This window comes from Stomoxys calcitrans, chromosome 4, assembly GCF_963082655.1.
Source record: "Stomoxys calcitrans chromosome 4, idStoCalc2.1, whole genome shotgun sequence".
In the NCBI taxonomy this organism is placed as follows: Eukaryota; Metazoa; Arthropoda; class Insecta; order Diptera; family Muscidae; genus Stomoxys; species Stomoxys calcitrans.
In genome coordinates this window covers 131,312,656-131,340,508 of record NC_081555.1, presented here as the reverse complement: position 1 = coordinate 131,340,508, position 27,853 = coordinate 131,312,656, and the positions used below count along the sequence as shown (strand labels likewise).

Below are 27,853 nucleotides of genomic sequence, written 5' to 3'. Positions count from 1 at the left end.
ATTTTGCATAAGTGAGCTCCTAGTCCTATGTGCCCCGTTATGATACTTAAAACCATACTGCCCTCCTTCTTACTTCCTTTCAGTAATAGCCTCGTCCTCTCACGATCCGGATCACCCCATAGGATTTTCACCGTCCTACTGACTATAGATGTAGAGATCCTTAATCAATATGCCAAAGGTGTTGATGAAGATACATGGCGTATCAGAAATTGCGATCCACCATGCCAGTCAAAGTGTTTTGAAAACATCGCACACTTGCCAACTTTTATAAGTTCTTGTGAATGGAAAGCATCGAAAATCTCGAGCTAGATTATGTTCGAAAAATCACTAAAACATTCCAAGTCGTTCTGACCATGTCCGTCCGTCCGCCGCCCGTCTGTCGAAATCAAGATATCGGTCGAACGAATATGTAGGTGATTGGGGATTGCAAATGGACAATATCGGTTCAGATTTGGACTCCGATCTCTCGATTTGACATCTTGAGTCCCTAGAAGCCACAATTGTTATCCTATTCAGCTGAAATTTTGCACGCAGTGTTCTGCTACGATTTTCAAAAACCATACCAAGTACAGCTCCAATATAAACCAGTCCACCGATTTAAGATCCCGAGCTTCTGAAAGTCGCAATTAATTCTAATTTGGCTGAAATTTGGCACATAGTGTTCCGTTATCCGTCTATAACCCGATAAAGCTCCCATCTAAACTGACTTCCCGATTTGAGATTTTGAACTTCTGGAAGCCGCAATTGCTATCCGATTTGGCTGAAATTTTGTACGTAGTATTCTGATATCATTTCCAAAATGCGTGGTTTGTAACGTGATATATTGGGTTGCCCAAAAAGTAATTGCGGATTTTTCATCTAGTCGGCGTTGACAAATTTTTTCACAGCTGGTGACTCTGTAATTGCATACTTTCTTCTGTCAGTTATCAGCTGTTACTTTTAGCTTGCTTTAGAAAAAAAGTGTAAAAAAGTATATTTGATTAAAGTTCATTCTAAGTTCTTTTAAAATTGCATTTACTTTCTTTTAAAAAATCCGCAATTACTTTTTGGGCAACCAATAACTGCCATATAAACCGATCTCCTGATTTGCCCCCAAGAACCTTTAATTTTGGGCAGATTTGCGTACAGTACACATATGCCATTCAACTATGCTCATTTCTGTAAATTTTTTGTAGAATCCATGGTGGTGGTTTTGCAAGATTCGGCCCGGTCGAACTTAGCAGGTTTTTACTTGAGTCTAAAATTAACAAACATACAACAACACTTTGACTCTATTATATAGGAAGACTAAAGTGTAACTCGTACTAAAGACACCTCCCATCCTCTATTTCTGATAAATTTGGTCTTTGTTAAGAAAATTTGTTTGTACATTTAGACAGAGAGAGGAAAGAACAAAGTGAACGAATGCACCGATTTGGTGCAACTGTCCAATATTCTTCAAAAGACTTATTGATTTTTTTTCGAGTACCACTTGTAGTTCATCTTTTGAGCTGAAATAGTGCTCTGGCGTCATTGCCTTTATACCTCCCTGCTCAGCAATTCCCTTTCTATCTCTCTTTTTAATTTTCTTGCCATGCAAATGCATTCAATGTGGCACTTTTGCCATGTCAGCAATGGTAAACTACGAAAAAACTGTCGCCTTTCATCGGTGCAATCCATTTAGTTATAGGAAAATTCTTGTCATGTGATTGAAATTAAACACATCTTACCAATATAAAATGGAAAAAGGCCAAGAAACGGAAAATCAGCAGAATCTCAAATAAAGGCAACGAAAAAAGGAAACTAACGCAAAAAAATTTCACAAACGCATCGTGTCGAAGTGCAATTGAAGTGCATTGCCATCGATGACGCCAATGACACCAAAGCCTTCCTCTTATTTCCTTATGCTGTTTTTTTCTTTTCTTTTTTGATTCTGTGAAAATCAATTCCTCTTTGTGTTGGCTTTTTCTCTGTACACATTGTCATGTTTTACATAACAAGTCTAATACGTACTCTGATAATATACGCAGATGTGGTAAAAAGGAAAAAACCAGTAGGGGAAAAAAGCGAAATTCGGAATGTGCCTAGTAATAACCTATTGTGTCGGTGTAATAATCTACACCATTTGGCGAACCTTTGCAATTGACGACTTTCTTGGGCTATATGAGTTTCAGCCTTGGGGGAAATATTGCAGAAGTGGTCCCTCGGCTCGGGATAAATTTCGACACAAATTCTGTACGTCTATCCCTTCTAGATCAAAAAAAGGAAGTGGCAACTGCCCTGGATATAGACATAATGGTCAAGCGGATCATGAAGGCCCTGAATGACTCGCTTGTGTCAGCTTGTCCAAGTTGGACCCCAGATCTGGTTGGTCTGAGGAAGGACTGGAGAAAAATCTTCAACAGAGCCAAAGCCACAAGGGCACTACACGATGGGTACATCTATAAGACTGCAAATGCAAATTTGCCCATGAACATTCCATTAAGGAACAGGGACAAACTTCTCACATATCAATGAGTGCTGTCCGATTTAAGTTTAAGCTCAATGATAAGGGGCCTCCTTTTTATAGCCGAGTCCGGACGGCGTGCCGCAGTGCGACACCTCTTTGGAGAGAAGTTTTTACATAGCATAGTATCTCACAAATGTTGCATTAGCATTAGGAGGCCTTTAGACTATTTATTGTATGGCTATGTTAAAGCTCACGTCTATACAGGCAAACCCTCTTCAATTGACGCATTGCAAGGCAACATTGAAGCATTTATTCGTGATATACCGCCCAAAATATTGTAAATTGGGTGGACCATTTGAGGCGCAGTCGCGGTAAACATTTGCATGAAATTATCTGCAAATATTAAATTTCCTATAGCTCTTAAAAAATCACCCTTTTGCGGAGTTGTGAATTTAATCTTGCCGTCTAGGTGCGTTCAGATATAACATTGTCTAATAGAAGTTCTAGCTTTGCTTTCGGCGACAGTAAAAGACCGACCCCATTTATTTAATGGGTTTCATCGCCTGTAAAGATGAAGTGGTAGCCACCTTAAAGATACATGGTTCCGGATTTCGGCCGTCGTACTTCACTTAAACCGAGGATGTATTTAGTTTTGACATCTCATTCTGAACTTGGTAATGTCTCAATGCTTCTGAGAGAGTTCTGACGTTCCATATTCCAATTGTGTTCTGAATAGCTCGTCAAAGGGTGGTTTCAATTTCATTATTTCTTGTTGATGTTTCTGTAATCGTGATTTTAAGATTAATGGCTAAATGGGCCATTGTGTCGGTACATAGTGCGAGTGTTCCCAGCGACACTTTAGGCCGAGTTTTCTTGATGGTAAATCTTCTGAAAATCTGAGAGCGCCAATGTTGACCATATCTGTGGCTGATTCGCTGCCGACCCTTTTGCACGGACCCACCGTGTTCGTATTCGTATTCGTATGCGTGCAAGCGGGACATGTCCTGCTTATGATAATTTTTTGGTTCGCCTCGCATATATTATTTCTGCGTTAACCGTCATATCTGACGAGCTTTCCCCAATCCACCCCCTGGGAAAGCGTCCAATGGGTTATGTAGCGTGGAAACTCCGCACGGATTTCACCCATTAATGGCTGCATTTTAACCCAACTTCGCTGAAGAATGAGTTGTGTTGCGCCACGATCGCTGTCTGTTTGGCCCAGATCGGACCGTATTTCGATATAGTTGGACGAGTTCTTAATGTTGCATTTTAATGGGATTTTTTCTATATGTGGTCAATATAAATACCTAAGATGTTGTGTACACAAACTTTTGTAAAATATCGCCAAAATTGGAGTTCCCAAATAAATTTTCTTCAAAATTTTCAATTTTATTAAACATATTACCAATGTCCTTTTACGAACTTATATCATGGACAATTTGTATTGGAACAGCAAAGTAAATAATTTTTAGCCTTAGACTTTTTGTGCACTTTAAGTCCTTCTGTGACAACTTACTACCAACTTTACTTTATAAAATGGCATTTAAGCTTGAACTTATTTTTAACACTGCAGTGTCTAAAATTTTGCATAATGCTCTGTTTTCCCATTTCCCATAACGACCTAATGAATGCCAAAAAAATGTGCAGCTACACACACCTCTATAATGTAGTCAATATCCTTGAGATTTCAAGAACTGGGTTAATATGTAAAAAAATTCTCACCATATCCACGAAGGATTTGTACGTTCATATACATTGGCTTGTAACTAATACTTAATCATATAGTAGTGCTTAAGAAGCATTGCCTAAACGAAAAGTAAGCGAGTGAAAAAAAAAGCTTAAACAGAGAGTAGAAGAAAAACAAAGAAAATAAACACCCAAGTGAAAATGGGCTTAATCATCAACTGGCATGTATACTAACAACGATGTACTACTATGTGGGACCAAAAGATAGACAGACCAAGAAGCCTATTGGTAAGGGCATTCAAAAATGAGCTACAGCAAGTTGTCGCAGACAATGGCTCAAAGCACAAGCCATCTGCAAGGAAGGAAAAAAAATTGTAATGAAAATTTTGTTGAAATTGGATTGATTTTTGGTAGAAAATTTCGAAAAATTGGTTTTTCATGGAACAATTTGTCAAATTTTGAGTTTCTTGGAAAATTTTGGTAAAACTTAAATTTTATAAAAATTTGGTCGAAGTTTGATTTTTATAGGTTTCGAGTCAAAATTGTAATTTAGTAAAAAATATCAATCAAAAAATTACTTTCATAGAAAAATTTTAACAAAATTCGATTTTCAAAAAAAATCATAAAATTTTGAATTTCAGAAAAATTTGGTCAAAATTTGGTTTTGATACACATTCGAATTTTAGCAGAAAATCTTGTCAAATTAAAATTTTTTTATAGCAATTTTTTTAGAAATTAAATTTTCACTATGAGATTTTTATGAAAAACTTCAACATTTTAAAATTCATTCCAATTTTAATAAATTTTCTTCGCTTTGAGCCACTGTGATTGTTGTTTAATGCATGTAATGACATTTCTTGCACTGCAGTACCATCGCTGAATTAATGTCATTCATTATATACAAATTGTACACTGCCGTATTTACATCACGCAGAGCCTCCTCAACTTTGTATAGTGTAGAGGCATACTTAATATCTTCTGTATTTGAGCACATACATATGTACATATACCGTAAACCGGTTTGGTATATTTTGTACTTCTCATTCGTATGAATATCAGTCAGCCCACGTTCACTTGCAGTAATTACATTTCAGATGTGGAATTTCATGGCGAACAGAAGGTAGTCATATTTTTTCGCAATTGAAATTTACTGAACTCGATTTAATTGCATGGTGTGGGTTACACGTGCAACATGTACTTGTGCCATTGTGGAGGAGCTTTGTTCAGAGTGTGCGATGGTGGGGATTTTAAAAGTTATGACTGAGTATATTTTTTGCCTGTTTCCAATTTCCAAGAGATAATACCAAAGCGAAAGGAATTGGAGAAAAGGATAAAGCGGCTGGATTTCCGTTTCGTAGTACAAGCACTTGTTATGGGATATTATTATGTATAAATTTAAAAGAAAACAACAAAAATTTAAAAAAATATATTCTTTACTTTACTTTAGTTGGCCATGACATTTTGGTCATTTGTTCATCTAGCCGATCATAAAATAGATTTTGACTCTCATCTGCGCTGCTTCTCGAATCTTTGACACCCAGTTTCGGAATGTCTTTCTCCATTTTGTCACTCCATCGGTGTTTTGTCGTCTCCTTTTGGGCTTTGTTTAAATTCTTTATTCATTTTAACAACATGACTTAGCCAATGCAAATGTTATATTACTAAGCTTTTGTCGCCACAAAGCTTGTGGTTCATATAACACCTATATTCTTCATCAACGTAGACTGCTCCATATATCTCACGAAGGTTCTTTCTCTGAAACACTCCAAGTACTGCCTCATTTTCTTTTGCAAGTACCCGTGGCCCAATTTGGATTTACAGGTCTAAGGCCGAACTAATAGGGCCTAATTGTTTCGTTAAGGAGGGTAGAGGAATAAAATTTCCATGAAATTTTTCTCTAAAGACAAAATTTCCATGAAATTTTTCTCTAAAGACAAATTTTCCATGAAATTTTTCTTTTTTTTTCTCTAAAGACAAAATTTCCATGAAATTTTCTCTAAAGACAAAATTTCCATGAAAATTTCTCTAAAGACAAAATTTCCATGAAATTTTCTCTAAAGACAAAATTTCCATGAAATTTTCCCTAAAGACAAAATTTCCATGAAATTTTCTCTAAAGACAAAATTTCCATGAAAATTTCTCTAAAGACAAAATTTCCATGAAATTTTCTCTAAAGACAAAATTTCCATGAAATTTTCTCTAAAGACAAAATTTCCATGAAATTTTCCATAAATACAAATTTCCATGAAATTTTCTCTAAAGACAAAATTTCCATGAAATTTTCTCTAAAGACAAAATTTCCGTGAAATTTCTCTAAAGACAAAATTTCCATGAAATTTTCACTAAAGACAAAATTTCCATGAAATTTTCTCTAAAGGCAAAATTTCCATGAAATTTTCCCTAAAGACAAAATTTCCATGAAATTTTCTCTAAAGACAAAATTTCCGTGAAATTTCTCTAAAGACAAAATTTCCATGAAATTTCCTCTAAAGACAAAATTTCCATGAAATTTTCACTAAAGACAAAATTTCCATGAAATTTTCACTAAAGACAAAATTTCCATGAAATTTTCACTAAAGACCAAATTTCCATGAAATTTTCTCTAAAGACAAAATATCCATGAAATTTTCTCTAAAGACAAAATTTCCGTGCCTCGTTTATGATCCAGAAGATAAGAAAATAAATTTGTAGCAATCGAACAAAAAAAGAAGGGGAAAGGAAACCAAGGCACACAAAAAGGGGAAAAGGACTTTCCCCACCCTCCGTTTTAAAATGCTCCTCATAACTACAAATTCTCCTCTGGTCTCCGACAAAACTTCAAAACCCTGAGGTCGAAATGACTAGTCATTAGACCTGCTTCGCCAGTCGCAGACCAAATGACGTCCTTCTCTGAGACACATACGGCCAAAGGACCTTGGCTCTAAACCAATAAACTCACGCAGGGGAATAGTAAGATGAGCAATACCCATATGTATTTTTACAACTCATAGCCAATCACGGCCTTAAATTGAACGGCGCCAGAGTAATCTTGCAATACTACATCATGGGGGTTCAGCGTTCACAAGTTCAGCAAAAACAGTCACCAATGATTGGTTTTGTGAAGTCAAATATGTTCGTTGGGAGTGTTTGAGGTTGGGCGTCGCCCAAGATACTTGGTGCCAAATATTTGTAAAAGATTCGAATTCCACACCCAAAATACCTTTCATTTGTGATTTCATAATGTCCCAAACGGTCTTAAATACGAATATGAAATTTGTACTCTACTCTCAAATACCTTTCACTCTCGATTGTCCTACTGACCAATATGTCAATTTAGGATTTTTTTTTTTTTGGATGGGGGCGGACTCCCAGATATATTTCCCAAATTTTTATATCACATTCGTTTTGTACTTCCAAATACCTTTTATTTGATACCCATAATATGTCTATCCATAAACAAGTCCGTTTGGGTTGGGCGTTCACACAGGATGAGGTGTGTGTGTGGTCCCATAGTCCTGGGAGGAATTTTTGTTTAACAATTTCGCTTAGATCGGTGCAACCATCTTGGAAAGAGGACCAGACCTCTTTTGAATTTGAAAAAAAAGTAAGAGGGTGCTATGTACGGCCGGGCTGAATCTTACATACCCTCCACCATGTATCGCATTTGTCAATATCTTTGCGCTGTATCTCTTTATAGGCAAACAAAGGATAATAGATAAGAATTGCTATTGGTTATAACCCGATTCACACCACATTTGTCACGTATGTTGAATGTCATAGCAAAAGTTATTGTGCAAAATTCTCTAAAGCCACTTCAGCCACATTGGATTAAAATTTTGCCCACCGCACGCTAAAGAAGTAAAATCAGGAGATCGGTTTTTATGGGAGCTATATCAGCTTATGGAGCGATTCAGACCCTATTTTGCACGTATGTAAGAGGTTATAAAGAGGTTACAGCCAATTTGCAATAGAATTACGCCCTCTCAAGGCTCAAGAAGTAAAATCGGGAGATTGGCTTGTATGGGAGCTATAGCAGGTTATGACCCGTACGAGGCCTTATTTGGCACGTATGTTAAGCATCTCAGAAAAAGTCACTGTGCAAAATTTCAATCCAATCGGGTGGTAAATGCGCTTTCCAGAGGCCCAAGAAGTCAAAGCGGAACATCGGTTTGTATGGCCGCTATACCAGTTTATAGGCCTATTTGCAAAGATTTTGGAAATCAAAACAAAACGCAACGTGCAAAAATTTCAGCCAAGCCGGATAAGAACTGCGCCCTCTAGAAGCTCCAGAAGTCAAGATCCGAGATCGGTTGATATGACAGCTTTATCAAAGCATGGGTCGATTTGGCCCATTTACAATACATCCACACTAATAGGAAGTATTTGTGTAAAATTTCAAGGGCTTAGCTTTACTCTTTCGAAAGTTAGGGTACTTTATTCAGACGGACAGACGGCCGGACATGGCTTAATCGTCATGACGATCATAAATATATACTTTATGGGGTCTTACATGAATATTTTGAGGTGTTACAAATGGAATGACGAAATTAATATACCGTCATCATATGGTAGAGGGTAAAAAATGTAGTACTCTATTCTCAATGGTGGTCTATATCCCAAATTGTGTGAAAATTTCAGGAAAATTGGTTTACACCCAAAAGAACTATGTTTGCTGTCATCAGCACAAACAGCCTGCTGATATATGATAAAAATTTACTATCTTCTGGAGGAACCAATTTCAAGCTGCCAAATTATCAAAAATTACTGTTTTCCTCCTTTTACCAGATTTTCTCACATAACAAAATCTTTTGTTGTGTTGACTAACAAATTCCACTTAGTGTATGCATGGGTGGAAAGGATAGCAATGAGCATATTTCTATTCCCACCTCCATAGGATAGGTGTATACTAATCTAGTCTTTCAGTGTGTAACACCACCTCGATATATTGAATATTGACCTTAGATCAGATTTGAATATAGCCCCCATGTAAACTGATCTCCGGTTTTGATTTCTTAATTTATACCCACCACTATAGGATGGGGGTATACAAATGTAGTCATTCCGTTTGTAAATGCAAATTTTGCCCATGAACATTCCCCTAAGGAACAGGGGCAAACTTCTCATATATCAATGAGTGCAGTCCGATTCAAGTTTACGCTCAATGATAAGGGGCCTCCTTTTTAAAGCCGAGTCCGAACGGCGTGCCGCAGTGCGACACCTCTTTGGAGAGAAGTTTTACATTTTTTTTTCCTAATATATAAAAAATTCTTTAATTATTGTTTCGAAGTGGAGATATTTTGAATAGATTTATTGAAAAAATCAACATTTTAAATTTAATATCAGCAGACAGTGTTTGCTGATATCAGCAGACTAATTTTTCTGATTGAAGTTACTTTACTTCCAATCCTAGGTTGGAGGGTACAAAATTTGTTTTTGTGTGTAAAATATGTACACCTGATATTTAAATTGTTTAACTATAACTCACTTTATTGCAAAATTTTATTTGTTTCATTCATTGGCTAATTGATGTCCCAAAAATTCGCATTTTTTGTGATTTTTCGTTTGACTAAGGAAGTGTAACAAAACCATTCGATTTGATTTCACCAGCATTTGCTTAGCACAAACCAGTTTTGACCTATGGCCAAATTCCTAAACCACTGACCTACCGCTACGTTTGCTACAGCCTTACTCAATTCCTTTGATTGCTTTCGATTTATTGCATTTCAATAGCGCCAATCATCACATCAAATTGAAATCAATGCGTATGCGTTTGTATTGCAATGGCTTCCTAGCTAAGTTCATGGGATTGGTAATGCCTAGGTTTCCGTTTCCGTTTTTTTTAGTGCTATTTTTCCTATTTTATAGAGCTTTGACGTTTCTTTTCGTGTGTGCGTAATATCAAATGCCAATTTTAAACACATCGCACAGTGGGCCAAACAGGCGAAAGAATTGGAAAGGAGTCAGTGGATCAAAAGTTATAGCTTCTTGAAGGTTGGAGAAGTGACAAGTGGTCAACTTTGACACGATGTATCTCACCATGGATTAAAGAAAGTTTATTTCCTGAGAGCATTCTCCTCTACAAATGTCTAAAACATTTTCTACCGCTGAGATCAACAGATAACAAGTTGTGGACTTATTTCCAATTTTTTTCCTATTTGGCCCACTATGCGACGTCTAACACACATAAATACTCAAACCATGTGTCTGTGTATAGATGTGTGGTTGAGGCACTGTGTATGTCTATAAACAAGTAGACCATAAACATGTTGACCGGCTTTGCTAATTCTGTTCTGTATTAACATTCTTTGCATTGTGGCAAATACCCAACTCCTGCAAATAAATATTTGTCTGTATGTGTATGTACTTCTGCCCTACGGCCCTAATGGGTTTCACCACCACCACCACCACCACCACCACCATGCTCAACCCACCTATCTACCTACCTACCAACCATCACTGGTTCTGACAATTTAACATAACTTGTGTGTGGCCCCACTCCCACCATGTGTCGGCATCAATCGTTGATGCCATTGCCATCAATATGACATGGGCATGGCAATGCATTGCAAATGTTTCGGGACAAATCGTTGTCCATCCACCACAACACTCCACCTATTGCAAATATGGCGCCATCTGTAGTCAAGTCAAGTAGAAAGGATGCAAATACAAGCAACAATAAATTTATAACTGTACAAAAAACCAATCAAAGATATGTCGTTGAAACTATAACTATGACTACCACTACAGTGACCGAGAGGCGAATAGTGCGTGAGGCTACCGAGGATATGACCATACCCCATGTAGGCGGTGTTGCAGCGGGACTGGACGATGATGACGAAAATCTGGTGCCACCAGCCTTGCCTGCCAAACCAGCTACAATGCAATCGATAAATAATGTGGACAACAGTGGCGACAACTCAGAGAAGCCACCACCCATACCACCCAAGGAATCGTCGCCGACCACCCAGATAAGTGGCATTTTGAAAGGAGGTAAACTCTGGAAACAGGATTCTATCTCACAGGTGAGTTGGAAATAATATTATTTAATATTATATATTTTTTCGTTTTAAGAAAAAAAGTGAAAAACAACAAATGTTTCTTCATATATATTTTTTAATATTGAATACCACCCGAATTTGTTTATCATTAAAACTTTAATTTACCATAAACGATATTTTCGACAACTAAACTTCTCTTGTAAAAAACGTTTACGGCAAAAGTGTAAGATCTTTTATGGTAAATTCTTGAAAAATTATCTTTCGTCTGCTTGATTCCGTTGAGTACCCGATCCAGAAACTCTGCGACTAAGATGGGTTGCGTCCAGAGGAATCTGGGTCTGGGACGAGTAGGCCATACCTATTTAAACAGACGACGTGTGGTCCCTGGTCGTAATACATCCTCCACGTTGGCATCAATACTTGCTCTGTAGGAATTGATGCGACTGCATCTGTCGAATCGTAATTGAGTCAAGACTACTCTGGTTTGAAGGGGGTGTTCAATTTCTTTGGGTGCAATGGGAGGCGGTTCCTAGGACCACATTCACCCGGTAGCAATTCACCGCATCTGCTACCGTGTCTACATGAATGTTGTCTAGATCCGCTTGATCTAGAGGTTCTCTCTTGTAGCGCTGGACGCTCTAGATCATGTAGATCTACCATAAAGTTTTGGTCGGTGGATACCTATGCACAAGATGATGATTTGGATGATCTCTGCTATAACAGCCCAGAAGGTATTGCTTAGACAGCGTGTAGTTATACCTTCGCACGGGTAGGATCTTTGTCTCCGGATGGAAGTGGTTTACGTGAGAACTTAGGAGACAGCCCGCCGCAGTTCGAAGGGCGGCATTCTGCCAGATCTGAGTATCATTCCACTGCGTGTCACATAGCTGCCGAGACCATACTGGCTCTGCATAACTTACCACAGACCGGCCAATTGCTTTGTATGTGGTCATAAAGGTTTCTTTTTCAGCTCCCCAGGTACTGCCGGCAAGTGACTTGAGGACCTTTGTGCTGTGGCATGTGAGGAGAATTTGTAAGAGCTGTCAAATGTGACACCAAGTATTTTGGAACACTTGATGGTCGGAATTGTCACCCCACCGGCCACCACTTTCAGCTTCCTATGCAACTCATGCGTGTATGTAATGAATAATGTGGCTGTAGATTTGGTGGCAGATATCTTGAGATTTCTTGCAGCGAAATATAAAGCAAGTTCTTTGAGGTAAACTTTTAACCAATCGCTGATGTCAATATGATGCCATGATCGTACAATCGTACAATCATCCGCCTATGATGCTATCTCTATGCCATCTGGGGAGGTGGAATGGAGGATAGGTAGAGGTTAAACAGTGCCGGAGTTATCACCGTACCTTGGGGAACACCCTGTTGCTTTGACTTCTTATACCAAAATTCCACAAATGACGGGCAATCCAGCTTTTCAGACCTGACTGAAGGGACGTATTGACATTGTTCTCAAATAGTTTGGCATGACTAACCATGTGGAATGCCTTCGATAGGTCCAGTATCACAAGGAACGTCTTACCACATGGCCTTGGCTGATTGAAGTCACGGCAAATGTGTGCAGTGGTGGCATGTAAAGCAGTTGTTGTGCAATTCAGTCTTCGAAATCCATGGTGATGCTCTGCGAATGGAAATTCTTCAACGAGCCTCGGGAGGAGGTAGCGTCTTGGTTACTGGTGAGAGAAGGGAGTCTGTACGACTCCCCCTTGATCGGGTCCTTCCTAGGCTTCAGTAGCGATATCACTCTGTCCATACTCCAGACATCGGGTACTAAAAGAGTGTTCAAAGACAGGTTGAGGATAGTTGTAAGGTACTCAACTCCAGGTAGATCCAGATACTTTAGCATCATTCGTAAACTGTGATAGCTGTGCGGCGGCTCGAAGACCACAGATACGATGAATGGCTCTCCTCCTAGCCCTGTCACATCCAGGATGCCCATAAATAGACGGTTAAGCAACCTGGCGCATCTCTTCCGATCACCTACAGTTAAATCGTCAAAAGTGACTGGGGACTTGTCGTCCCGTCTGCCGTGGTTCGAGAGTGACTTAACAGTATACCATAGCTTGCCTTAGTTCTCTGAAGCGGCGATTGGTGAACTCTCTGAAGCCGACCCAATTTGCCTTCTTTGAGAACAAGTTTTAGATGGCAAATTACTTCATAAATGGCATTAGGAGTAGATAACCATCGCTGATAATTCTTTCTGTTTCTCGCCAAAATTCGAACCCTGGCTTACAGAGCTATAGGTGGAGATGCTAACCTCTGCGCTACGATGGCCTCAACTTCCGGATCTATGCCTATCCTAGTATTTCGAATCTTCATAAATCTTTCAATCTTCCAAATCACACCCATGGGTCTTTAGCCTTAGCCAAACTTGTTATGGAGACTAGGTAAGGCCTACCCCAAGGTGAGTTCCTTCCTCTTTCCCCTTCTTATGGTAGACCTACCATTCCTCCGCGACCAAACTTTTGTTTTGCTAGTTTAATACTTCCATCATTCGTTCCGTTGCGAATTTGCCGCCGCCACCCTTGATGAAGACCGAAGCCTTTGTGAGCTGAGGGATGTCCATCTTTGTCACCAGTTCGAGATTTGCACCCTCCCAGGCAGTATAAATACCTCCAATGAAATGAGGTATTTACTGATGGTATCAATACATTCTGCGGACGCAAAGCGCAGCATCAAGATGTTCCCCCTAGCATCAAGAGGTTCACCAGATGTTAACCAGATCCTCCACATGGAACTGATGATTTGGTGGAATTTTACCGGATGCACTGTTGATTTCATAAATCGGCATGCCTCTGTTGTGCTTCCTGCCTGGGTCGCTGAAACAGGTAAGGAGAGGTCTCTTACGCCAAACCTCTCCTTACCTGTTTCAGCGACCATGTTCCCCTTCCGTGATGGCTGTTGCTTCCTTATGAAAAACACAGTCCTTCATGAAGGCTCAGGGGCCGGGTGCGCTTCCTTTGTACCTGTACCGACTTTATCTCCCTCCGCAGCACACTGTCTGAAGCCTGCATTGCGGGAGGGCTGGCTTGGCCTTCCCTGAGTACCTCAAAGAAGGGAGCTCTTTATATTTTACAGCGTCTTAGCAGTGTTATGCACTTCGGGATATCTGATTCTCTTTCCAGCTCTAGTATAATTGGTTGGAATATCAGTTCTATCCCTATCATGATTCTTGACGTTCTCCCGATTACGCTGCTGGGGCATAATACTTAATCTCTTTCGTCGTGACCCGGATTGCTTTCTCGGGCTTAGCAAAGCCCCTCGCGTAATAGGCAGTTCACTCAAAGGTTACCATTAACATTATATTTTTTTGGTAATTAAAAATATTTGCAAGTGTCTTCTGTGTCGCGATGAATGACCCAACGAATGTTACACACAAAAGAGACGTTGTTTTTAAATGAGTTTTGAAGAAAGGAAATTGTCAGTTTTTCAGATAAAGCAGGACCTATACCACACCACTGGTGGACGCGTTTCGATGAGTTGTAAGGTCATCTTTGTCATGCACAATCGTTATACTTCCGTCCGTCTGACCGGCATACAGTTTCACAGCCTGCTGTTCGTTGCTCAAAGATTTTATGAAATCCTAACTACTAACAATCCGTTTAACGCATGTTGTTGTCGGCAGGCAGAGCTTGCCACGGTGACAAAGAAAAATAACTGATTTTGTTTTAAAATTTTCCCTTGATTAAAACCCTTTTTTCTTTTCTTTTTCCGTTCCGCCAGTCTGATGATCAAAATAATACCACATCCGAAGATGAGGCTGGTTCCACCTCAAATACAAGCACTAAACGTTCAGTGCGTTTTGTGACAGAGGATTTGAATAATAGCTGTGACGACATCGATGGGGCCTCTTCCTCCGTGGACGATGTCAACGATAATCAAATCAATGAACTTATACCGATTAAGAAACATTCGACACTGTTTAAGAATGCTTTACGCCCCAACTCAGCTGTTCAACAGCTATTTCCCAGTAGTGTGGCCCATCAAACTCTTACCTCAGAAGCTTTGCGAGCTTTCGATGAATCGAAGCGGGCAGGTTCATTGGTATCCACATTGCCAGGTGCCGGTGCTGGTGATTCAGATACTCTAAGGCGTAGCATGGAAAGAAATATATTGAGACGTTCGCTAATCAAGTAAGTGGAACTGTCTTAAAATTTAGGCCCTCTTTATATTGGAATTTCTTTTTAGAAAAAAGGCCGTGAAATCCGATATATCGCTGGAAGATCGCATACGCCAACTAACCTGTGGCATAGACGAGGACAACGACGAATCGAATGCCGACAATGGCGATGATGACTTTAGCAAAAGCGAAGATGGCACAGACTTTTCGCATCGTGATAGTCCAGCTGGTGAAGAAAATCCCCAAAAATTCACTGGTAATGGGGCAGCAAACAACAGCGATAAGAGTTTCTCTCCCAACTCATCGGTGTCCAGCTCGTCTAGTGGTTCTTCAGCTTACAAGAAAATCACAGAGATTTTCAATCGTGACAAAAAGTCACAAGAGAAAATCATGGAAATGGAAGAGAATCCTATTGTTATAATACCTCAGGTAAAGTAGGAGAACTAATCACCTATTTGTGATTTGAAAATGACAATGAGTTTCTTTCGCAGGAATGTCGCTGTCCAGCAGCTCCAGATTTGGGTATGGGCGTTCAAGTGCCTGTAGTGCATACACAAATTCACCGAACTCCTCCCCGACAAACAGAACCAAAGCGTCAATTCCTCTCCACCTTGGCTCCCCTGACGGCTTGTGTGGCCGGCAATAAAGATGACCTATCCTCATATTATACGCTGGCGGCGGCCCATCACAATCAGGCCGCCCAACACATACATGCCTCGGAATATAATCTTGCTGCCTTGGTGGCGGGTGAACAAAACTCAGCGGGTCTTGTGGGCCAAGGGGTGGGCGACGAGGTGCGCAAGGTGGCCCCCGACGTTATTGCCGGCACCCCAGGCCAAGAGCCACAGGATGAGTTGGCTGCCTTTGCCCAACAGGAGGCCAATCGAACCGAGAAGATCAAAAAACGCTACGGCAACGAAGCGACCAATGCCAAAGAGAGCAAGGAGAAGGAAAAAGAGAAGGAGAGACAAGACAATTCCGACGATGATGAGGGCAACGACTATGGTTTTAACAAACGGCCCTCGGTGCGAGGAATTAAACCCAAATTCAGTTCGACCAATGAAATCCTGCAGCAAATGCAGGAACAGCTTACCCAACAAATGCCCTCGGTGGCCCAGAGTCAAGCTCTGCCGCAAGCCATGAAAAGCTACACTCTGCCAAAGCAATCCAGTACCAGTGCCATGAGCAAACAGATCGCCCAGCAGCAACAGCCCTCACCCCAAAATGTACCCCACCCCACAATGGTGGCTAACGCTCAAACCCAATTGCCGCAACAGCAACAACTGTGCAGTGCAGTTGTGCCCCAAAATGCCATACAATTGCCCGCTAATGCCACAATTGCCCAACAGCAAACGGAGCAGCGCACCTGGAGTTTCTATACGGAAACGGCAGGTGGTGCCGGCGGTGAACCGCAACGTCTTCCAGTCGAAACTGCTGCCGCAGCTATGCAACAGACCTACTATCAAACATTGCCGGCGGGAGCCATGTTCCGTCACACAATGATACACCAACAGCAGGGTCCCGACGAAGCCCTAATGTATGCCCAAAATTGCCAAGCCATGGCCACCACGCTAGAACCCCAGGCGCCGCAACCCCATTACGGGCACTATGCCCGTAGTCCAACGCGCCGTCCCGAATCGCCACCACCTCTGCGTAACTATCATCAGACCATGGTACTGATACCCTACAATGCGGAAACCTATTCACAATTCGCAGCGACTAACATAGATCCCAAAATGGCACACATGGCACCGCGGCAGAATATTTTGGAATACCAACAGGTAGGCGAGATGACACAAGTAAGACACAACGAAATTCTTTTCTAAATTTGTTCGTATTGGTGTTTTTGTAATCAATGTGATTGGTGAATGCTGAATTGGCTTTGTGAATTGGTGTTATGGTGTACATACTATATTGGTGATGGTTTCAAAGGAGGGACACTCACTTGGAAATGTTCAAACGAAATTATTTTGGTTTTTATTTAATTTTCATTAGCGATTTACCGTCCGGACTCGACTCGACAGCACTCATTGATATGTAAGAAGTTTGCCCCAGTTCCTTAATGGGATGTTGGTGGGCAAATTTGCATTGTAGTTGGCATACACAACCTTGTATCCACTCTTGTTTAAGGGACGAAGTGTGATGGATTTCCAATAATCGAATATGCGGTCTTCTAGCCTCATCAAGATATCGCATCCGGTCAGCTGGCAACCTTGCTGGCTGGCTCCTGCTTTCTTGTTTTTTTTTTTTAATCGGTCATTGCTACATGAACCTCATTCTGACTAGAAAATTACCACTACCGGAAAAGAAAGTTATGATGGAAATAATAAAATCCAATTTTTTTGGAAATTTTAGATTTTGAAGCGAATCACTTTTTAAACTCCCAAAAATTTTGTAACCTTTCAAACGATGTAAAAACATGTCAATCGGTTCACAAATAGTCCCACTATTTCAGAAATACTGGCGATACCTTGACTAAAATTTTCAAAAATTTTTTAGTTTAATAACTCATAAACCATTAGAGATATTCAATACATTTTTGTAGGACGAATTCGGGTCGAACGACGGAAGACTTAAAATATCTTACTGTTTCAAACTTCAACTAAATCGGGTAATAAATAAGGCATTTATGACCCTAATTAAGACCCTAATTCGGCAAATCGGACTTTATGGCAGCTATATCTAAATATAGTCCTATGTGCGTCGGATGTCGGTAGGCTTAATAAAACCCAATGTTTCAAATTACAGCGTAATAAGATAATAAATGGGTCTTTTGCGAGTCCGATTTAGACAATGTTCGGGTCGAATGACGAGACGCTTAAAGCAACAAATGCGGCTTTTATGGGCTTAATATCTTAAATCGGGAACTTAGTTTATATGGCAGCTATATCCAAATATAGCCCGATCTAAACCATATTCGGTATGAACGCCGAAGAGCCTATCAGAACTTGTTGTGCCAAGTGCGTCTTTTATGGGCCCAAGACCTGAAATCGGTTTATCGGTATACATGGGGGCTATATCAAGATATAGCCCATCTTCGAACTTCCTATAGACAAAAAAAGAATCTGTTTAAAAATTCAGCTCAATATATATATTTAAAGACTGTAGCGTGATTTCAACAGACAAACGGACGGACAGACATTTTTAGATCGTCCTAACTTTTTACTTTGTAGAGTAGAAAAAGGATTTTTCGATGTGTAGCAAACGGAATGACAAAATGAATATACCCCCATCCTACGGTGGAGGGTATAAGATTCTGTAGACTCGGTCGAACTTAATGCGTTTTTATACCCATCACCATAGGATAGAGGTATACTAAACTAGTCATTCAGTTTGTAACATCTCGAAATATTGGTCTGCGACCCCATTAAATATATATATTCTGGATCGCCTTGACATTTTAAGACGATCTAGTCATGTCGGTCCGTCCGTCCCTCCCTACGTCTGCCGTAATCACAATGGCGGCCAAAAGAATAAAGATTTCCGCTTGAAAGGGACTTTTTATTGATGTAGGTCGCTGGGCCATATCGCTTCAGATTTGGATATAGCTCCCTTACAAACCGATCACCGGATTTGGCTTCTTAGCCCCTAAAAGCTTCAATCGGACGAGTTGGCTGAAATTTAACACAAGGACTTCCGTTCTGGCTTTCATTATCAGTGCCGGGTGTGATTTGAATCAGTCTATAAACTTATATATAAACCAATTCTCGGATTTGACGTCTTGAGCCCCTTAAAGTCTCAGTTTTCATCCGATTTGGCTGAAAGTTTGCACAAGGACTTCCATTCTGCCTTCCATCTTCAGTGCCGGGTAGCATTTGTATCGGTCTATAAACTAATATATAAGCCGATGCTTGGGTTTGACGTCTTGAAGATTCCCCTAGAAGATTCAGTTTTCATCCGATTTGGCTGAAACGTGGCCCAAGAACTTCTGTTCTGACTTCCAACATCATTGGCAAATTTGACTTCTTTGAAGCTTCAATTTTCATTTAATTTGGTTGAAATTAGACGCAAAGACTTCTGCTATGACTTTCAACATCTATGTCAAGTATGATGCCAATCAGTGTATATACTAGTATAGCCTCTATATATAAACCGATCCCCGAATTTGACTTCCTGAGCTCCTTGAAGCTTCAATTTTCACGTGATTTGGCTGAAATTTAACACAAAGACATCTGCTATGACTTCCAGAGTCCATACCAAGTATGATACTCTTCGGTTTATAAACTAATATAAACCCCTTTAATACCGATTCCCCTACATGACTACTTGAGACCTTAGCAGCTGCAACTACTTTCCGATTTGATTGTTGTAAAATAATTGAAATATGCCAAAAAGTTCATTCTAAGTTTTATTAAAAATGCAATTACTTTCTTTTAAAAAATCCGCAATTACTTTTTGGGCAACCCAATACGAACTGAGTTAATAAAGGCTAATTTTTAGTGGAGTCCATGGCGGTGAGTTACCCAAGATTCGGCGCAGTCGAACTTAGCACGTTCTTACACGTTTATTATTTAAGTTTACTTTCAATTCAATATTAGGCTCAACATAATGATACCCTACACCACTACTGTGGTACAGGGTATTATTACTTAGTGAGTTTGTTTGTAACACCCAGAATGAAGAAATATGAACTCATTGATAAGTATACCGATCGACTCCGGTACTTTTGTACAAAGTACAGTACTTTTGTACAAAGTACAGGACGCAATCTTTATCCGATCGTCATCTAATATGGCACAAGCATTTTCTTGGGCCTAGAGACAAAACCTACTGAAATTGGAAAAAATCGGTTCAGATTTCAATATAGCTCCCATATATATGTTCGTCCGATTTGGACTAAAATTGCATTTTAGTAACCGATTTGTAAACCGATTCTCACGAAATTTTGCACGAGGGATTCTCTTATAAGTCTCAAAATTGGTGAATTTCATAAAAATCGGTTCAGATTTAGATATAGCTCTCATATATATGTTCTTTCGATTTGGACTAGTTTTCCAATAATTTGGTCAGTTCTTAACCGATTCACACGAAAATTGGCACAGGATTCCCTTGTGAAATTTGATAGGGATTGTTTAACAATCTAAAACATCCGCCGAGGTCCATAAAAATTGGATATTGCTCCCACATTATAATTATAGGGTAGGTGCAGGGTATTATACAGTTGGCACCGCCCGACCTTTGATCTTCCTTATTGGTTTTTAGTTGAAATGGTACTTTATTTAGTTTTTATTTAAATTGAATTTGTAATTTTATTATATTGAAACAATTATTGTATGTTTTCATACTAACGAATATTACATACATTTCGATTGAACATTCTCCAAGTTCCTTCTCCTTGCCCTATATAAGCTGAATGTTGTCATACCTTGTTATGTTCGACTCAACTCAATTGTCTATATATTTTAATATGAATTCCCAACCATTTGCAACCTTCCAACAGGTAACTCAACAGACCATACGTGTACCAATTGGTTATGCCTTACCAGGCATGCAGTTGCATGTAGTCGCTGGCCGAGGTCAACATACCACTGCCCAATATGGCACAGCACCGGCGGCGGCTACACATCATCATCAACATCAACGCATTATGACGCAACGTTATCAATTCGCACAAGATGCCACTATGGCCGGTTTCAGTGAGCGTGGGGTGCCCGAGGGTGCGGCAGCCGTCTCACACAGTGATTGTACGAGCAGTGGCATGGTGTCGCCCACATCGGGCCAACCCATGACCATCACACAGCAACAGCAACAGTCACAGCCGCAGCAACAGCAACAAAATACCCAAATGGCTCAACAACAGCAGCATCAGCAGCAACAACAACAAATGAGTTGTCAGCAACAGCAACAACTGCAACAACAACAACAACAGCAGGCATCACAGCAACAGCAGCAGTCGCAGCAAGTTCAAAATAATGTCCAACAGACCTCAGCTCAGGGCTCCGTGTATTATGCGATGAACGTATGACCCACAGTGGATTAGTCAATATCAACGGCGGTCATTGTCGAACGCCGCCAATGCCAACGCGTAGAGATGTCCTCGACATCGGTGCAATTGAGCACGCGGTAGAGTGCGATTAAAATGTCACAGCTAGACAGCCACTAAAAGTCTTGAGAAAATAAAACCCTTAACACTTGTTATCTGCTGTTTTGGGACACAAAGAGCAGAAGACAATGTGGAATTTTCGATACAAAATGAAAATTAATATTTGTAGTCATCTATTAATTGTCCTATCCCTCAGAGCCTGGTCCAACCCCTTCTAAACCATACACACCTATACATGGTAAAATCAGATACAACCACAACACTCTTTTTGCTAATACTACTACAACACCTGATTGTTAAAGGAACGATGAGCTGCCATTATGGAATTTAGTATGTACTACGTATGTCTCTTGTCTGTGTTTTTTGTAATGAACTCCTCAAATGAAACAAACAGAAATGGAAAGTTTTTATAACTCCAAATGTCTTTGAAGAGACAAAAAAGAAATAACCCTAGGAATTCATAACATGACAAAAACAAAGAAAATCAAAATGAAGAAAGAAAAAGAAATCCAATTAGCTATACTAAGACATCTAGAGAGGAATCCTTTGACAGAGATTCCATTGACATCATAAAGATCATATTTTAGCAATAATTGATTTCCACCACAATACGCACACTTAAATGTTTGATATGACGAATTAGTTTTTCGTATCGTTTTCTTCTTATTGGGCTTATTTGTATTGTTGTTCGTCGTTTTCATTGTCTTACTAAATCGTGATTTAAACAAAAATTAAAAACTATATAATTATATGGATGTAATTTTTTTGTTTGTATAATTTTATATAGAACAACTATTACAACGAATTGGATAGCTTCATTCTAGTGGTTAGCCTTGGACAACTTCTGCTCAGAGTGCAGAACTTCATAGTAAAATATTTCAAAGGATTTTAAAGTATTTCCAATGGTCACAGGTGAAAATTGAAGTTCGATTATTAAAAATGATTATTATGACATTCATAAACCTAATATAGATGCAAAAGAATTCAGTATTGAGTTATGTATATGTTGAATAAATATTGAATTGACCTTACTGCTAAGTTAAGGTTAAGTTTTTCGGGCACCCGTTATAAGGACTCAGAGAGTGGTCCAGGAATTAGAACAAATTATGTTACTATTCATATGCGAAGAAGACTTGCGTGTCTCTTCTCATTGTGTGTTGCAAGTTTTAAGGTGTCAATCTCTACCAAGATGTCAATCTTGCTGCCAGCCTGTGGACGCGCCGTTGATCCTAGCAGAGCTTTTTGTTATGAAGATGAATACCACGCAAATTTGTGCTCAATGTTCGCGTGGGGTGCTCATAGCCAAACTATTCGTACTATTTTGGACACAATATACGTGCTAATGCGCAAAGGATTTCTCCTAATCGACCTCTTGGCAACTTTCGCAGAAAGTATTTGCTTGCCTTCTTTAAGCTTTGAGGAGGTGTTAATCGCCGTAATTCGCATGCTGAAGAGAAACTAAAAAAAAATTGGAAACAGTGGCATGAGGTATTGAACCAATCCAAAACATGTCTGTAAAAAGTATAACCTTTCGGACACGGCTATAAGAATTAGGCCCCTTATCATTTAACTCTAACACAGGTTTTATAGCTACCTGTCTGCGATAGAGCTGGCAAACTATCGATAATAGCAACATTCGATATTTTCAATATTTCTAATAATCAATATCGATAATATCGATACTATCTTTAATTTCCTAGTACCTATATTTCAAACGAAAGTGAGAAGCGAAAATCTGGAGATTAATTTAAATAGAAGCAATACCAAAGCCCAGACCGAAGTAAACCAAATTTAACAAAGTCATTTGGAAGTCACAAAAGAAATCATTGTACAACATTTTGATGAAAATTGCGCCCTCTATAGGCGTAATGTATCTTATACATTCAGTGGCGTATCGCTTATTTTTGTTTAATTTTGGAAAAAATTTGACCGAAGTAAACCAAATTTAACAAAGTCATTTGGAAGTCACAAAAGAAATCATTGTACAAAATTTTTATGAAAATTGCGCCCTCTATAGGCGCAATGTATCTTATACATTCAGTGGCGTATTGCTTATTTTTGTTTAATTTTGGAAAAAATTTAACTTTGCCCATAGTATCGATAGGAAAATTTAAATCGATATTGAGACAAAAAATAAAGTAACGATGATATCGATAATACCACCGATATTTTGCCAGCTCTAATCTCAGACGATATTTCTTGGAACAATCGTTATAAAATTAAAGTCCACACTGATCCTACTGGAAAAGATATCTTTTTGAAATTGTAAGTGGTTAGTGCTGAGCTATTAACGAGATAAAATGCCAAATTCTAAGGTACTAGTTGGTCCATGTACCTCTCGACAGGACCCTAAACTTGGTTACCACGGCATTTCTAAAACTTGTTGTTGCCATATCGTCATTTATGGTCCGATTTCCAACATTCTTAGTCGAAAATCCCTACAAAAGAATTCGCTTTAGGACTCCAATGTCTATTGATCTTGGGTACTTTTGCCTTTTTTTTAATTTTGCCCGACATAGGCTTTGTATTTTAAGATTCCGAAAGGCATTTGTGGTTGGATTTTCCTTATGATATATGATTTGGATAGGTGATTTATTTGTTGTTTTAAATCGACAATTATTATTCGATTTGGCTTAAATTTGTACAACGGCTTCTCCCATGACCTTCAACATACGTGTCAAATATGGTCTGAATCGGTCGATAACCTGATACAGCTCCCATATAAACTGGTCCCCCGATTTTATTTCTTGAGCTTGTAAAGGGCGCAATTCTTACCCGAATTGACTGACATTTTACACAACGAGAGATACCGGGCAAAGAACTCGACAAATGCGATCCATGGTGGAGGACATATAAGATTTAGCCCGGCCGAACTTAGCAGGCTCTTACTTGTTTCAATTTGCATTATCGTTTTCAGAAAAATGCATCTCTACCAGAGAACTGCAAGCGGTGGTATTTATCTGATTTGCGGTATACTCATAAAAATTCGATGTTAGCATCTATAGCCACCACAATTGATGCGTTGTTATGCTCAGCACACTCATATTAGCGGCGATTGTATGAGTACTCGTACATTTATTTTCATCGCTTTTAACATAGTATTTTTCTATGGCTGTGCTAAAAGTGAATATAGGACAAGAATGTAAACAACGCAAACACCGCACAACACATTGACTCGAATCGTAATTGCACTATATCTTTTGCAACGAAGAGAAAGCCCATGTATTTTAACAAAAATATATTTTAATATTGCTAGCATTTATTTTATTTTTAATTTTCATAATTTTTGATGATTTATTTTTCAACTGTATTATGTTTAAAAAGAATGTGGGTATTTGCGTTGTTTTGACAAAACACCCATTAACCCACCGCATACACAAGAGACTCATGAGAATAAGTACTTGCGGTGGTAGCTGTAACACAGTGGTGCGACTTAAGTTTTTACGCTGCAAAAGTCATATATTTTGAACCGAATAAGAAAATTGTATTGAACGGCATATGATAGATAAATGTTTAGCATCTGAAATTAATTTTTGAAATTGTGCTACGCCTTATAGAAAGAGAAAAAATGGCGAGTGTATATTTTTTATTTTCAGTCAAAGTTGAAAAATAGTGAAAAAATAAGTACTTTTTAAAAACTGATTAACCTGGAGCGGCCCCCCTGGGACTTGACCCTAAATTTTATGTAAGTTTCGTATTTCAAATAACCTTTCATTTGATACCCATTTTGCCCCAATTGGCAAACATGTCATTTTAGATTCTTCCACTTTTCAAATAAAATCTTATCTATTACAGGTGCATAGATATTCTTACGAAGCGAATTAAATACAAATTGGTTCCCCTTAACGGCTTAAACAAGATATTTGGATTGTCAAAAATCTGAAAATTTCTCTTACATTTTTTTCGGGGTTGATCAATAATTGTTGGCTATGCTTTATTAAATTCTTTTCATTCCAAGTTTCTAAAAATCCTTAGAATTGTAAAGGAGTCTCCCAATAGACATTTTCTGATTTTTTGTATATACTACAAAAAATCATTTGTGAATAGTAATATAAAAATAAAAAATTATTATAATTGTAATTAGTACCCAAATTAACATGTTTGGCCTGGGCTAAATGCAATACATGTAAGATTATTTTAAATGAAAGGCTAAATGTTTTTTAAAGAAATTTTAATGTATGGCCATGACCACTACTGAAATGAAAGTCTTCTGTAGGGCTAACATAAGACACGATTTAAAGATAAATATAGGAAATATAGTGAAAAAAAAACAGACAAAAACAGCAGAAAAACAAACAATAAAAAAATTTATAATGTTAACTGTTTCTTTTTTAAAAATAAACAGGTGCTTGTTTTTTCATAAGTTTTGAGAAAAATTGCTCAAAAAAATTTCTTAGGTTCATTTTGTATGACAAAAATAAACCAACAAAATTAAATTAAATAAAATTAAGAAAAGTTGTGTATTACAGAAAAAAAAATCATTTATCCCAATTAAAGCCTTAGTCCAACTTTAATTATTTTTGTTAGGATTATTTTTCTAAGGATTTTTTCGAATTTATGTTTTCCCTAATTTCTAGAGAAAATACAACAATGTTAAGTTTACTAAAAACAAAAACAAAACAAAAATAATTAAATTGTTTACAAATTATGTTAGATACCAAACAAAAAGATAAATACAAACATATTACAATATAATAATTTATGAAAAAAAAAGAAAAAAACAAAAAACAGTGCCAAAGTTATTTTTAATATGGGGGAAAATGCATGGTGAATGCATTTTCATAACCAAAAACAAGAGGAAGATTTTGAAATAGACATTAAAAAGAAAAATATTTGAATTTTGAAAATAGTTTTTAAAGAAAACGAACAAAAAAAATACTAAATAAACATACTATAACTTCCAGTTAGGATATAAAAGAAACCAAAAAAAAAAAAAATAACTTAATAAATGTAACGATTTTAAATTATATATACTTACATATATATACATACCATATATATATATATATAATTTAAACATATTTAAATTTAAAACCCAAAAAGAAAACCTACAAGAAACGGAACTTTAGATTACAGAGGAATTAATTGATAAATATATAACAATAATAATTTAGCTATAAAAATAATTATTAAAAAAAAACATACAACAATAAATGTAGGACCCCTCTTCCCCCAAAAATAAACAACAACCTAAAACCCCATACTGTATTGTCTATATAAATATTTAAAAAATTCAAATAATACAAAAAATATATTTTCCAAGCAAACCAAACATATGAATTTCATCAAACACTAGCAAGAAGAGAAGAAGCAAAAACCAAATTCTCGATACTGATCGAGTTAGACATTTTTAAGCATAAAAAGTATCAAAAACAAATTTTTTAGTTTTCTTTACGTTAATTTATTTCCCAATACTCATTACATGTAAATCTTTCTATAAAATATAAGAAGAACAAATATTTGTGCAAACTTTTCCAAAAAAAAAACAACTGTTCGTATTACAAAGACAAAGAAAATCCATACCCAAGCAAAATTTTTCTACCACACGAAACAAAGAAATTGAATTGTTCTTTGTAACACAATGCAAACAAATGCAAAAAGGTAATGATTAATTTATAAATACCATATAAATATATATAGAATATTATTATAATAGTAATTATAATGAATAAAAACAAAAAACAACAACATTGCAAAATACTATGAAACAAACGAATTAAGAATATTCTATTTTAGAAACGATATTAGTAGATCTATGTACAATTAAGAACAAATTTAAACCAAACGAAGAGAACGAAGTGGAAAGTTTAAAACCTACAATATATATATATATATAAATATATAAATTATTGAATATTATATGAATAAACTTTAAAAATTATACCCAAAAATGACATGTTTGTAATTGATTTTTAGAATTTAGTAAAAGAAATATGAGGAAAACGTATTATTTTGAGCGCCAAGGGGGGGAAAATGATTTGGTCATCGGACGAGTGTATTGCTTGCCCTATGCCGAGCCTATTGGTATCAATTGGACAGGCATAAATCCACACTGTTTTAGTATAGACTAGCGCTGGATATTCGTACTCTATACAATACAATACAATACAACATGTCATTCAATAAGAGCTCTTTTAACACAAAGAAGAACAAGGAAATCTGGAAAATGAACCTAGCCAGTATCAAGCACCATTACGAATATGTCACGTGGCAATTGTTGATGGACCAGTTAGTGAACGGATTCGCACGCCCCTGAAAAACCACATCATTGGATGCTTCAAATTTCTTTACTTCACTACCAAAGAACGGAGAGAGAGGATCGATCTAATTGCTATAGAGCTTAAGTTCTTTTCGAGCAAAACACTGAACTTCCCGCATATATCAGATCAAGACATTTGTGCAAAACTTACAAAACTTCTGAAAGACAACGCACTACAGAAAAAAACAAAACTTTGATTTATTGAAAGATTTGTTTGACATAACCAAGGAAAAAGGAGAATGAATGTGCAAAAAGAAGATGACAACTTCTACAAACTACAAATTGGCTATTGCAGCGACAAACCTGCTGGTGCTGAAACCAT

General features: G+C 37.9%; 1 protein-coding gene across 1 annotated transcript in view; it reads left to right on the top strand.

The window, feature by feature from the left end:
- LOC106082615 (uncharacterized) overlaps positions 1-26,244 on the top strand; it is a 129,749-nt gene extending 103,505 nt beyond the window's left edge. The window contains exons 6-10 of the mRNA XM_059367270.1: positions 10,841-11,115; positions 14,833-15,242; positions 15,298-15,658; positions 15,721-17,028; positions 20,670-26,244. Coding sequence (XP_059223253.1) covers positions 10,841-11,115; positions 14,833-15,242; positions 15,298-15,658; positions 15,721-17,028; positions 20,670-21,194 — 2,879 coding nt within the window. The 3' untranslated portion in view covers positions 21,195-26,244. The remainder of the gene's footprint in view (positions 1-10,840; positions 11,116-14,832; positions 15,243-15,297; positions 15,659-15,720; positions 17,029-20,669) is intronic.
- Positions 26,245-27,853: the final 1,609 nt, after the last annotated feature.